The sequence below is a fragment of the Zerene cesonia genome, chromosome 27, assembly GCF_012273895.1.
Source record: "Zerene cesonia ecotype Mississippi chromosome 27, Zerene_cesonia_1.1, whole genome shotgun sequence".
Taxonomy (NCBI): domain Eukaryota; kingdom Metazoa; phylum Arthropoda; class Insecta; order Lepidoptera; family Pieridae; genus Zerene; species Zerene cesonia.
Genome location: NC_052128.1, coordinates 4,429,004 through 4,444,135, shown reverse-complemented (window position 1 = coordinate 4,444,135; position 15,132 = coordinate 4,429,004). Strand labels below are relative to the sequence as shown.

General features: G+C 36.4%; 1 protein-coding gene across 5 annotated transcripts in view; it reads right to left on the bottom strand.

Annotated features, from left to right (window-relative positions):
• The window catches only part of LOC119837335, a 99,820-nt gene that overhangs the window by 79,324 nt on the left and 5,364 nt on the right, over positions 1–15,132 (bottom strand). For 3 of the 5 annotated variants that reach the window (XM_038362878.1, XM_038362882.1, XM_038362879.1), the window contains exon 2: positions 14,086–14,271. In XM_038362878.1, coding sequence (XP_038218806.1) covers positions 14,086–14,265 — 180 coding nt within the window. In that variant the 5' untranslated portion in view covers positions 14,266–14,271. The remainder of the gene's footprint in view (positions 1–14,085; positions 14,272–15,132) is intronic. The other 2 variants (XM_038362880.1, XM_038362881.1) reach the window with 1 other exon arrangement.

Sequence of the window (15,132 nt, the reverse complement as noted above, 5' to 3'; positions counted from 1 at the left end):
GAAACAGACTCCATTAAAAATATACACATACACACACACACATGTACATTGTCATATACACGCTACACTGCACTAATGAACTGACTAAATAGCTAGACTTAGTGCGCGTATCTAGGGCTGCCAAATTATATAATGTAGCTTTGTATATAATCAGGCTTACGCTTTGGCCTTGGCCGCTTATGTATAATGGAATACTAATCCACTAGGTATATTAGTGGCCCGACCACAACAAATCTTTAAAAGAACTAAGTACGATGGATAATACCACTATAACCTTTTTGTGAAATGTTAGTGGCCTGAATGTATTTATTGTTTTATACAGTTTATTCGTGAATAAATTAAAAGTTATTTTTTACGAGAAATATATACGACGCTTGTAGAATTCTGCGTTTGCAAATTAGCAACCCTACTTGAGAGACGGTTCACTTTTATTTTGCTCCAAAACCTTAATTACAAGATGATTACCAACGTCGGGCTGCATGTGAGACATTTCTGTTTTTTGTGTTTGAAAAAAATGCATTTCTCCTTTTCTTCATAATTTACTGTCGTTTTTAAAATAAACATATGTTTGTTTACACATTAATTTCAAGGTATTTGTCCTACTATCCTACTAGTCCTACTAATATTATAAATGCCAAAGTTTGTAAGGATGTGTGTGTGTTTGTTACTCTTTCACGCAAAAATGAAATGAAAATGCAATGAAATTTGGTACGTAGACAGCTGGACAACTGGAATAACATATAGGAATATGACTTTTTATGCCGATATTCCTACGGGATACGGACTTACGCGGGTGAACCGCGGGATCCAGCTAGTAGGTTATCATTACAATAATGCGTCTTACATTTACGCCTTGACTACGATACGGTCTACACAATGAAAAAAAAAGTGCGTTCAGTTAAATATTTGACCTATAAAATAGAAACAGCACTTGCAAGTTTTAATTAACACTCCATCCATAAATATATAATGAATAAGGACATTGAAAAGGTTAACGATTTAATTTCCTGATTCCTACTTACCTTCCGCGGTTTTCATTTCACGGTTGACAAATTCTCGAGTTACCGTACCGCTTTAAAGTTTTAACGGTGAAATAATTTGATGATTGTTTGTTCAAACGAATATTATTTCAATTGTCTACTTTCACTTTTGCAGCAAATGATTTAATTAACTCTATATGACGTGACATACTCGATTTTAAATAGGGTTTTCTTATAATTTACTATTTAACGTAACATAAGTGTTAAATATTGCGGCAAAGAATTGAATTAACTCTGACATGATATACTTTAATTAAGATTTTCTTAAAATTTACCATTTCATGTAACATTAAATTTTTAAATTTTTTCTTATCAACACAACACAAGTGCAAATCATCACTTGAATATAAAAACAGATTCACAATAAAGTATGAACAAATACAAAAAAATACCAATTAACCCATAGGTACTTAATTCCCGTGAAACAAACAAACAATTATTATCGGCACCCGCAGTGTTTACTGACCTCGATTGTTTCGGAGCACGTGTTTACACAACTTGTTTACCTGCAACATGAGAAAAAACACCCTTATTATAACTGAATTCCCTAGAGCCTAGATACCAATGTGGAGCGGTGTATTATGTATATTATTAGACTAAATTGGAAACAAATTCTTAGAGGTACATGGTATAAGCAAACAGGCCAGTTTTGAGTATATTGGTATCCAGTACGACCTTAGATTTCTATGTAAATCTATATTACACATTCAAAACATCTCAACGTATCGATAAAAATATAAACCACTCGTTGCCGTATAGACAACCCCTGCCCGTTCTACGCACACACACAAACGCACAAACAAATGACGCAAGTGAAAGACAAAGCTGTTACGTACATAAGCACATAAAAGTTGGTCCGTTTTCGATAAGGATTAGGATAAGGCCCTATCTTGCTAGCTAAAGTATGCATTTAATCAGACAGAAAAATAGTGCCAAGACAGAACTGCTTTAATCTTTGTAATGGTTGTATAAACCTGTTTATTTTCTCAAATAAATAGTCCTGTACTCAAATAATAGAGTTCATTCGAGAAGTACGTTATGTCAGTAAGACCCAAATATATTTTGTACTAAATGTTTAAATAAATAAATAACACGTCGCAACGCTAGATGTCGTTAGTAAGCTTAGTAAACCTCAAGCAAGACGTCAAGTATCGTGGGCGTGGAGATCTTTAGCCGGACGATCTAATTTCATCAACTTTCAGAAAGGTAAAGTAAATTTACCGTTGGAATATGATATACTTGGAAAGTTGGCGTCTTGATGAAGCCAAAGTTAAATCTACAGCTTTTTGGGATCTTTTCGTAAGCATATTTTTAAGCAAACATATTTTTAAAAATCGCTTTTAAACAGTTCCTTCCCTTACTACTACTACTAGTACTTGTATGTACTTAAGTTGCATACCCGAACGAACTAATTTCAAATAATTACAACTAACGCAATCAAATCCTGATACATTTATATTTTAAGCCGATATAGGGACAAATTTAACAAACCATATCCATACTCTACGGTCATTTAGTAATTTTCCCTTACCATATTATAACATAAAACAGTACAATAATTATTGGTTAACTGTATCAATAATACTCGAATGAAAACATGGACGATAATTAACCTTTTTCTATGTCAGGCAAATGGAACAAGCCTAAGGACAAAACGAGACGGTCCATTAAAGGAAAACGCAACCAAGTGTGTGCGCAGTGCGGTCAGACGACGCATCGCGATGTGTGAGGCGCAGTAGGATCAGTTTCCTTTAGTTCAGCTATTTATGTTCAATTACGATTGCGCATGCTTCCGAAAGATAAGACAATATGATTTGTGTATTTATGAAGTTTTGAATAAGTTTAAGAAATAACAATAGGTTAGAACGCTCGAGTCAAAGGCTTACAACTACATATAACATAATTGTTTTCTACAAAAAAGCCCACCGCCGTATCTTGAGGGGAGGTACCACTCCAAATTCTGAAGTGGGATCAAGTGACAAAATTTTTTTATCAAACACTATGAAATAATCACGTCAATCTGTAGAGAACCCACGGAGTTATCAAGCAACAAAAATTCAAGCTACTTGAGAACCTCCTACGTTTTTGGGAGCTTCGATTAAAAACGTTAAAAATGCAACACCATAAAAACTAAGAAAAATCAAAATATTTACATCGTTGTTAGTAACGGCTATTAAAAAGAAAGAAAGTGTAAATTGCGATTCTAAAAGGACAATATCGATTAACAGTTTAATGATTCAATATTAAAACAAGTTTATTCCATAATAAGACATACAGATCAGACATTATCACCCACATCACCTTATGAAACGCACAACCACATATTGTATCTAGTATAGCAATCAATGCAATTGGTGGCTCGATAGCAAATTATTTATCACTGCAACGCTGAATGAGATCTAATGCAAAAGACATAGAGTACAAAATGCACATGCTACGAGTTAATTAATACAGCCACCTCACGTTGTCGCACACGACTTTAATGGGATCGTTCTAAAACATCGGAGAATGCAATATACCCGGCGTTTTTATGAATACAATGTCGGCGATTTTCTTAAAGGGGTCTCAAAGTGTACACTTGCAAGAAATCCCCTCGAACATTACCTCGCCCTCGTAAACGCAGGGGGTCAAAGCAAATATTTTTGGGAAAGCAAGAAGCTAACTCAACGTATTTTCAATAGCTCAGCTATACTGTTTTATTGCAAAGTCTATCAAGGGAACGTAAACCGTTATTCCGGCTGATTTTCCTTTAAAACGCATCTACTGTTTGAGAAAATTTCGAATGTTCTGTTTTTTCGACGAGGTTAATATTGTTTTCAAATATGACATCGTTCTATACTTTTCGATCGAGCTTGAAAATTTTGGTATTGACCAAAATAGCTAATAGGTTACGATGAATTCGCTCTCGCTGTCAATATATATATTGTATCGCAAAATCAATATTAAATAAGAGACGAAACTTCCAGAAGAGTTCGACATGGATAGAAACATATTCATCCTGTCTCTATTTCCCATAAACATGGACTTACAGCAAGATTTCGAGGTGTCAGTGGCAACACACGTTATGCACAGGCAAGTATATCGTGCGCTGTTATCTATAGACGTAACTAGGCAAACATTCGAGCTCTAGGGTGCAATGCACTCGTCAATGCAGCCGCGACGACCTCGCACCGTGCGTCATGAACCACTTTGTTACAACTGAATAGAAATTAACTCGGCAACAATACATTAGCGCTCATCAGTATCGGCTATTCGTTGAATTCAAACGACGCTGATACAATTCCATGTAGCCGCATTTGTTTTATTGCCACGGATGAAAGTGTTTGCCCTAAATCTGAGGAGCTTTCGCTCTTATCGTCGTCCGCACCGATTCAAATGAAAGGGAGGATCACGCCACATTTGTTACCTAATGTAACCCATATTATTTCTACTGATTAGATAGGCTTGTTAACCGCTGTCCCTTATGTTCAGAGGGCTTAAACATCGGTTAATTTATGACATTTGTGTGATTACAAAAATGCATATCAAATATGACACGATCAACGATAACACTACAAACAGGTACCTGCAAATGTTTCCATTTCAACTCACCCACGAACCATAAGCTCTGCCCTTCAACTTTCCTCCGCCCACACGTTCGACACCATGCTTTCACCCAGCCACGATAGATAAGCACCGAACGGTGCACAATGGTCGAACAGACACACTGAATACAAATGAACACTCGACGCACACGTGAAGGTTGAAACGAGACGGAGCCAGCGAGCGGCGGCTTGACAACTTGTGATAACGTAAATCACGAGGCCCGATATAAATTAAACATTTATTGGTTACATTTGGATTCAATGTTTTGTGGCGTTCAACAAAAACATAGTGAAGACCATCCGAGCGATAGTATCTTCTGTACCAACTTTTTTTGTGGTAGATAATGCCACTGCAATACTAAAGAGACGTCACGTATCATTTAGGCTTACATCTAAAAGATTTTCCTCCATTGAGATTCACAAACAAAGTTCTAAGCTAACATTCCAGTCTTCTATTAAGAAATCCTAATACTCACGCTTGGTAATCATCACAGAATACAAAGTATCTTACTGTATGATATAAAATATATTAACAAACACAATATTAAAATACCTCTCTATACTTAATCCAATAATTCATCATTTTTTAAAGATACGTAAAGCCTAATAACGATGTAATCGCTAATCTTGTTACTGTCAATGAATAAATGATGTATCATCACATAAACAGTGGAAAATTATGATATGTACCATTATATACCATATGATTGATTGATACCACACTTTCATTTGCCGTAGCTCAATTAACATTCATCTGAAAGATAAAAATTCTGGACTACACCGTGAAAAGACTCTCCGTGCGAAAGGTTCACTGCTCATTTTCAATAAATGATAGCTATACGTAGCCTTTCCAGCAACGAATTGGATTTTCCATCGTGAAAAATAATTATCCGGTTTAAAACATACGCCGGAAATGTCGCCCCGACCCACACGGTTCCTGTAGATGCGACTTTTCTCCAATTAAAAATGCTTTATGAGAAATACGGATAATTTTTAAAAAACTCCAATACAAAGGAGAAATGCGCAAAATTGTTTCGAAATGACGCACATTAGATTCCAGACATGATTATGATTACGATTACATTGACGAAATTGCAGAAACTTGAAGAAAACTAACAAAAAAACTAACTTTATTTTTAAAGGAACGATAATTTTTCTACCTGATACTTACGGTACATTGTTTTGCAAACATTAAAGAAATAGAGGCGAGTACGAAGAATAATAAATTAAGCGACTGTACAAACAGTTCACGTTATTACAATATCAGGGCGGCATTAAGGAACTTTCCGTCGGTCTGAATAACGCATACCTGTTTACAGATCGCGTCGAATCGATCTCAATAATTTACTAAACATTATACGTGGCGAACATACGGTTAACCCACATAATGTGCTAGAAATTGCTTAACAAAATACAATGGTTCTAATACACCATACAAATTAAGTACTGTGAAATCACAGTTGATATGTTACTTCAATTTCTTATCGGTGGGATAAAGACAGAAACCTCGAAAAAATTAGTTTACTGTAGTAAGTCTGCAACTAAACCAAAATACTACTTAATGATAAGAAACATGTAATAGCTACATATACATTGTCCCGGCTTTGCTTGTGGTAAATATACATAGCATATGTCACTCAGTGAAGTTGCAGCATTCCAATGGTGAAAGAGTTTTTGACATCGGTCTAGCTGTTTTTGCGTGTAAACATTAAAAAAATTCAAAAATACAAACGTTTCCTCTATATAATAGTAGTGTAGATATATATACGCGTACATATCATAGAAAGCATCAAATGCGACGCTAAGACTCGAGTCTGAAGCAGCGAGCTAGACATGTCAGCCAGCGAGGTACATAACACCCCACGTCGTATAAAAGGACCCTCGCCGTTCAAGCGCTGGTTCACAATGCCCGTCTTATTGTTGGCTAACTATATCATTAGCTTCACTTACAGCGCTTTGAAGGTACGAGTGTCACCTTTAGAAATAAAGGTGTATGACGTATTTAGGAGGAACGAGGTGAAAAGGCAGGAGTAATGCGTTTCATTGTGTTGTCATCGGTAGGGACAATCTCGTGAAAAATTCTATTATACCTAAAATAACTTTCATAATCCGCACATATGAGTTATATTTTTAAAGGAATAAATCTTGATAGCGAGCGGCATATCTAAAACACCCAAGTTACCTTAGAATAGAAAAAACTCTTAAATATGCCTTAAAGTTATACTTGTGAAAACTAATGAGATTTTTGGATTTTGTTTTTAGACGTAAATGGTATTTTACACAGGATACTAGTGAGTGAAGATACAAGAGATTTAAATAAGATACATATTCGTTAACAATACAACAAGCGCTCGCGAGAAATCTGAATCATTACGAGCGAAAGTTGAGAAACTGTGGAATCATTTGGTCATAAAAAGGGTTATTATATACGTGTGCTAGCGTTTACTTAATTGGCACTCATTTCAATATATATGTTGATAGAAAATTTCAAAGAACAATGTTTGTTTATTTTTTTAATAAGTTAGCTACGACGCTGCAAAAGATAAACTGATACAAGATACACTAACCAATCAACCAATTACAATAAGAAATACATTTATTAATCTTATTTTCAAACGGAATATAACGTTACGTACATTGCCTTATGCCATTGCCCATTCTCATATCATACCACTCTATCAAAATACATTCGGGGCGAAGCACATGAAGTTTTATCACGTATTAAATTATGCAGTCCTTACTAGAACCACGATATCTTCATCTGGGACCACTCGACTCGGATATCGGACGATCGAGCTTAGCTGTTTAAGATTGTAATTCGCTCATCAATATCCGATAAAATTACATACAGCACGGATAGCACACAACGCAGAAAACCCACAGTCAAAGTTGCGATGGTCGAGTTATTGTTTATAATAATAAGTCATAAAGTAATATTCTATAAAGAATTTTTGAAGCCACGGACATTTCTTTAAAAAACAATGTCATCCCTCTGAGAATAACAGTGAAAGTTACCGGCTATTTATCACGGTGACAAATGCACGGAACGCTCCGGTCCGGTTCGGAAAGTTGAACAAATCCGTTGCCAGAACGTTCAGCTCCCTGATTAAACGATTTATCACCAACTTACTGGTAACACACGAAAGTAGCGCGCGCTCTAGTTAGCTGCAAGGTAATATTGCGGTGACGTCAATGCGAGATGTCGAAGATTCTACACCTCCACTATACCTCTACTCGGGGAATAAAAAATCTCAACTAGTTTGTGAATGATAAAGAGTTTTATTGATATTGCATGAAAATAGTGTAATCAATTAAAATTTCAGTACGCACGCTTGTTACTCAGATGAAAGCATCAAAAATTAACTATCCACCACACAGCGCCAACTGAATCAATTATTTAAAATATTACCGCGAACCGTTTAAGCTCAATTATAAGCATACATATATGCGTACATCGCACATCATTATATTCTAGACATAAATATGTTTATCAAATACAATACTGAACATTCTGATGAATGTGATGACTCGGGCCAATATCACTCATAATTACAAATACAAACTCAATATCAAAGTTAATGTCAATTAGGAAAAAAATAACAACACCTCGAATGAAAGAAACCGTACAAGTACAACCTGAAAATTCGTAGAATGAGGTACCAGGCGCTAATATAAAGCGAGGAGTTTGGCATTGTCAGTGTGGCAACAGCGCGATTACGTAACTTGATGCGCGGGCGGCAGGGAGCAGGGTGACTGACCTGTATGGTCCGCTGTTGCCAATTTGCGCATCACGAAATCTTCATTGCATACGATGCGAAATTATGGCACGCCTAAATATGTGTACACGAAGTTCACCGACGGTATGCTCTGCTATCCTGGTACAAATCGGGACGAGGTTGTAACCTGAGCACGCACGATACTAACTATGAACATCTTAAACATTTGATATAATTAAGAAAGAAAACACTATTTACTTATTTAAGGCGATTGGCACCTCTCCATAGTTTTAAAGTATAAGCTATAAGATATTATGTAGAAATAAAATGAAAGGGCAATAATTTAATTGAGTTTAATTCGCTGTAATCATTTCGGTTAATTGAGGCTGAAAACACTCGTATTATATAAAACTTTATGATCATGATTTACCTTCGAAGGGGTCACAAATATATATTTTATTCACTTCCCTTTTTGTATCAATGTTAAAATGTTCATTTAAAAACGTCTTATAACTTCGTAATTATCACGATCGGGCACGACTCAGGCCCAACTGTCCTTCATTCAATTTATGCTTCACTGAGATGGTGCAATTGCAAAAAATCCCCATGCAAATGGCGTAAATAATGATCAATTTACTTTTACATAAAAGTTCACTTTGATGAAGATACAATGTAATATAACAATAATTAGGTTCAAACTTCAAAGTAAAACATTAGTCACCGTTTCATGCGTAATGATGGTTAACGTACAATTAAAATAGTTACTAGTTTGGAGTCCTACAATTGCTACTACAGCCTAAATTAATAATTACTCGGTGCTCACATTCCATATAGGTCGTTGTGTCAATTCATGATGTGTTCGCGTAAAGAATTCGCAACAGAAACAAGTTATAGTAACCTAGATCGAAGTTATAGCAAACTATGTAGTTATGGGACATATTTTTATAGCAAGAACATATGTATGTTATAGTCTTGCGCAACTCGCAATTTCATCTAGACGTAACATCGGCAATTACAAAGAAAGCCAACCTACATACGGCTAATAATTGCACAACGTCACGACCCCATTAGCCAGCCGTTGTCAGGTTTTATATACGTTAAGTACAAGAAGAAGATTTTTATGGAAACTTCAATTCAAAAAATAAGACGTGTAAATGTAGTTCTTGCTAACCAGCTAAGTGGAGTCAAATTTGGCACAAGAGCGCCTCCGCTACGTGCATATCAACTCTATACGTTGCCACTTTACTGGGCGTAAACAACGTTGCGTCACATCAAACTCCAACATAAACTGCACCTAAAGTTAAAGACATAGAGCACAAATCGCGATGAAGGACAACGCGACACATTTATAACATCGTTATAATACTCGCCATAATTTAGAGTTACCTATTTTTTGGATGAAAAACATACCATTCGTCGCGACTACGCAGCGTGTAACAAAAACGTCAATGACGCCAGCATTCAAATATATGTGTGTTTCCTGGTGATTGGATCCCGGGGATTATATTTGTCGTTCGAGCGCGGAATTTAATCAAATACATTTATATATTCATGCCGGCGGGTATTCATGATTTTAAATCTCATACGACCTTGCTCGGACGCGGCGAAGAACGGAGTGGATTGGGCCGTTGTTTGCCGAGTAAATTTCCCAAAGTCGTCACGTTATCCCATCACGCGGCCCGGGCTCCCGCCGCACGTGAGGCTTACGCAAACTGTTTGTACTCCATCTCGCGTTGTATTTGGAAATGTGACAATGTGACAACAGCTCTGCAGGCGCAGCGAAATGCCGAAAGCGGGCCGGGCCGCTGATCGGGTTGCAGTGTTGCACAAATCTTGCATCGAACGCTTGTTGCCACTTGCCTGTTTTCTTGCGAGTTGCTTTTTCGCAAGTGTTTTTGCAATGGACGTGTTTACGCCACTTGCACGTATTAAATATAAAAAGTCGATATTGATTTACGGTGCAATTTGTAAATTATTCAATTTTTTACTGATAATTTAAAAACATATTCCGTATCCGTTACTACATTTGATTCGTATTAAAAATTAGACTAGACTAGAAAGATTTATATAGACGCTGACCGATAAACTTCAACTGGAGACCAAGCGGGACAAAACGGGGAGTGTGTCAAAATTGATAAATAATTAATTAAGATTAAATAATAGAATTTCATTATGTATTACTAGCAGCCCGCCCCAGCTTCACCCGTAGTATTTATATAGCCTATATTAACGGCGAGAGAATTATTGAAATCCGTCCAGTTGTGTTGGAGGTTTAAAAAAATGCATCCCTTGATTATTAGTATGGATAAGCAATACCTACTGGTCTATTTGAGGTTGTTGCCAGCCAAGCCAAGTAGTAGATACATATGAACTAAAAAGTGAGAACACATCAGTCATACGTCTAGCATCGTTTACCATACTAGCTTTTGCCTGCGGCTTCACACGCGTTAAATTTGGAGAAGTTTAATAGATTTCATACAAATAAACCTTCCTCTCGAACCACTCTTTCAATTAAAAAAAAAACATCAAAATCCGTTGCGTAGTTTTAAAGATTTGAGCATACACAGGGCGACAGCGACACAGGACAACAGGAGCAAGCTACTTTGTTTTATACTAGGTATGCAGTGATATCGAGAAGTGTTCGGACAATGTGTCATCACATAACAGCCGGTAGCTGTGAACAATAAAGGATTGCAGTAGAATTCGGAACGTCGTGTAACAAAACACGGCGTTACTTTCGAAACTGGCCCAGATGGTGGTAACGGTACAACAACGATCGATGCAACAACCACGCTCGCTGAATTCGATTGCTGATAAATACTGTCGCATTTCTTTCGTACTTCGTTTTTTTATAATATTTTAGGTTCTGTTCGTTTATAGTTACGTTTTTGTACCTACAGGTAATAACAGCACGCGCACATTCAACGAACCAACCACAGTCTCGGCCGGCTCTGTCGGTACACAGGGCCGCACGCACACACGCGTACATTTATTATGATAGCTTATAAATTAGGATATGCGGTTTATTTAAAATATTTAGATTAAAAAAAATAAGCGATTTTTTTTTTAAATGACTAACTATGGTTGCTTGAAGAATAATTTCACAAAAAATCGGCTTGTCCGTTTATTAGTATGTTTTTAATCGTTTAGTGATTAGTGTGTAGTGTTTTAAGAAAAGTTTAGCACGGTTTTTGTTGTGATTTTTTTTGTTTCTATCTCATCGAAATATCGTAATACAGTTTACCCTCTTTTTTTTTTTAAGAAAAACACTCTTGATTCTACTTCATGGATTCACATGACACTACCAAACCCTAGACTACTACTTTTACAATTATCTTATTACGTACTTAACAATGCGTTAGCTTGTATCTAGTTTAAAATCATTATGGTACTGGGCAATTTAAAATTTTCTACAATGTTTATTCATATGTGCAATGTCACGCGACATCACCTGCAAAACGGTTTCAGAAAATTTAGTTTTTCTATCATAATCAGAGATTCATTCGCAATTTGTATGATATATTTTGTCATTTTAATGATTGAATTACAATGGTCAAAATTGAAAAATGCCAACAGCCGTCCTTAAATTTAAATCAATATCATTCAGAACATTAAAGTTGACTGAATAAATTTAAACAAAATATTAACATTTACACGCACATTTACACACACACACACGCACACACACACGCTACGCACGCAATCACACAATATCATTGTTTATCCTTTATGTAGAAGGTATAAACATATTATAGTGTTTTGAATCGCCCAGAGACGACGTGGACGACTGAGGTTTACGTCACAGGCATTTTAGTTTTATTTTGATATTAAATTCTACTAATCCTATCCTATTCTACTAATCCTACTGATATTATAATAAAACTTGAAACAAACATTATAAATGCGAAAGTTTGTAAGGATGTGTGTGTGTTTGTTGCTCTTTCCCGCAAAAACTACTGAACCGATTGCAATGAAATTTGGTACGTAGACAGCTGGGCAACTGGAATAACATATAGGCAACTTTTTATCCCGATATTCCTACGGGATGCGGTCTTACGCGGGTGAAACCGCGGGGCGCAGCTAGTATGCCATAAAACATTAAGTATTCACATGCAACATAACCCTGTGGATCAATAAAACGATTAACATTTTCATTTCATCCATCACGAGTGCCTAATTTCTATTGTCCCTTATTTTGAATACACCGGAGACAGACTTGACCTCATCCAATCGCGAGGACGAACATCGATTATGTCCAATTAGACGGTGGAGGCCTGGAAACCCATTTACGGTGGCAAGTGCTCAGCGCGCAGAGGACGGACGCCAATTGAGACGGCTGAACCGCTTCGTTTATCCGGACGAGCCGAGAGGTCATGCCGACCCGCGACCGTTATCGTTTGGCAATTGATAACTGTATTGCAGTTTACCAAGCTTGCCTGTCTTTGTGTTGTGGCAACACGAAAGTGTTAATACAACTGAATGTTAAACCTTTAGGGGACTAGCTTACTACGCTAGATCAAACGAGTATTCGCTACAATTTCAACTCAAGATTCCCTCGACCTTCCGAACTGCTAAATTACTATGCTCTATAATTGTAAACACTTCACATAAATAACCACCAAAAAAAAAAAAACAAGAATTCGATTACGCATCAAATAGAATGACATTTGCAATCGCCGCGACCGCGAGACATTTATCTACCTACAATCATAAAATATTATTATTTATTATATTCCAAATTGCCCCTGTTTATCGCGTCGCCTGCATAGTCATCGTCGCACTGACCTTCACAATTGTTTTACTTAAAGCGCAGCTGTTACATATAAAAATAAGTTTATAACGAAAACAATTCGACGCCCGTATCGGAGTTTAGTTTGAACCGCAGACAAACTAATGACACCTTTACAGTGTGTCGTTAAATTTTTATCATTGTGATGATAACATGGTGGAAATTTCTTTAGTGTTATTTGTGTCGTATCATTAATGTGAAGGTAACTTTGTCTCTTAACGTTCTTGCACACGAACCGCTGAAACGACACTGCCTAAATATCTCTACATTTTGATGTAGGTGTAGGTGAAACCTCTCACAGGTATGTCGCTCATGCGAGGCTAAAAATGATGATAAATGAACAGAAGTTAGGACAGTGAAAAGGGATATTCTGTTGAGACTATCGGTGGTTTATGACTACGATTACATATTATCTAAAGGCGTCAATGGTTTCTGGTAATTTGAAACAAAACGTAACTTAATATGTACAAAACACATTCCTGCAAATAGCGCCGTAGCTCAATATGGTAATACTTATGATATTTTCGTGTACCTATTTCATAAATATACTACTGAAATCAAATCTTAACCAGAAAAATATCACTTTGCGCTGAGATTCATTTAGCAACCCACTAGAGAATTAAATAGCATTTTAATAATATCATACACACATTTATTTATCAAAGAGAAACATTCCATTTTCATTGAAGAATTAATTTATTTCAAAAGCCACTCTTAAATCAACGATGTGTTTCACGAAAAGCCATTCGACAAGGCAAGTTAAATAATTATTTTTAACAAAATAGCTAATCCAGCTTCATATTTCTAGAATTAGACCAAATTAAAGTGACACCACATGATGAGAATCATAAATATCGGTTCACCCAGTAAAAAGCTATGAGTTAACAAACACGAATTGACAATCTTCTTTTTTGAAATTGCGTTGATTATAAAACAGCTAATAAAGTGCAACTGACCTTAAACAGCGAATCGTCAGCTCTCGTGTGGCTAGCGAGCGGGCCGGTTGGGCTCAGCACGCGGCGCTTCTTGGCTGGCTGGCGGGCCGGCGACGCTGCCGGCGCTGGCGTGTACACTGACTGCGCGCTGTGTGCCTGACCGTTGCAATGCTGGGACTGCTCCGGGTACATGACATGCATTCCCTGCTGGTGGAAACATCGCGGTTTTCTTATACTGGTTATATTGCAATTCGTTCATCAAAAGAAACTACGAAGGACCTTAATTATTTGACCGGGGTTGTTTGATAACAGTACTTTATAATAAGACATAATATAGATAAGATATAATAAGTCTGCAGATGAGGTGTGAACAAGGACAATGTAAAATTGACGTGCATTTGTACTTAAATTACTCAAATAAAAGATTAATTAAGAACCGCTATTCAGACAATATATTAGTTAACTGTCAAAAACATAAACGCGTATATACTTCTCTAAACATTTCCTATTGTTAGAATAATATTTTGAGCCTAACCTTCACAAAAAATTGTATATGAACGTTCATTTCAATGACTTTAAATTGAATCAAAGTTGTTCTTCACTGTATCCATTCCATCCTGATCATAGTTATTTCCTGCGATGGTTTATTATATGTTCTGTATAAAAAAAATCTAAACTCTGCAATCTACACCTTTATGTATATATACAAGTGTTCGTAACTCTGTCGGTAAATCACCGACAGTTGTTAACAGACAAGGCCTGGGTGAATAGTTGTTTATGAAGATATTTGTTTAAAGTTTAGACAAAAGGCACGTACATATTATTAAAGTAGGTGTATAGGTAGCCAGAACATTTACAAATGTACATACAAATGTGAAAACTTAATCGTGTTGTTTTACGTGGAAAAAAGTTTCTTGGGTGAGTGCCAGAGTACCTACCTATCCTAAATGTTACCTACTACATAATATAATACGAAATGCATGTAAACCAAGAGTCAGCCTTAATCATACAACGCAGTGACATGTGAAATAAATGAACTCCAATTAAACAATATTTATTGTTACAATA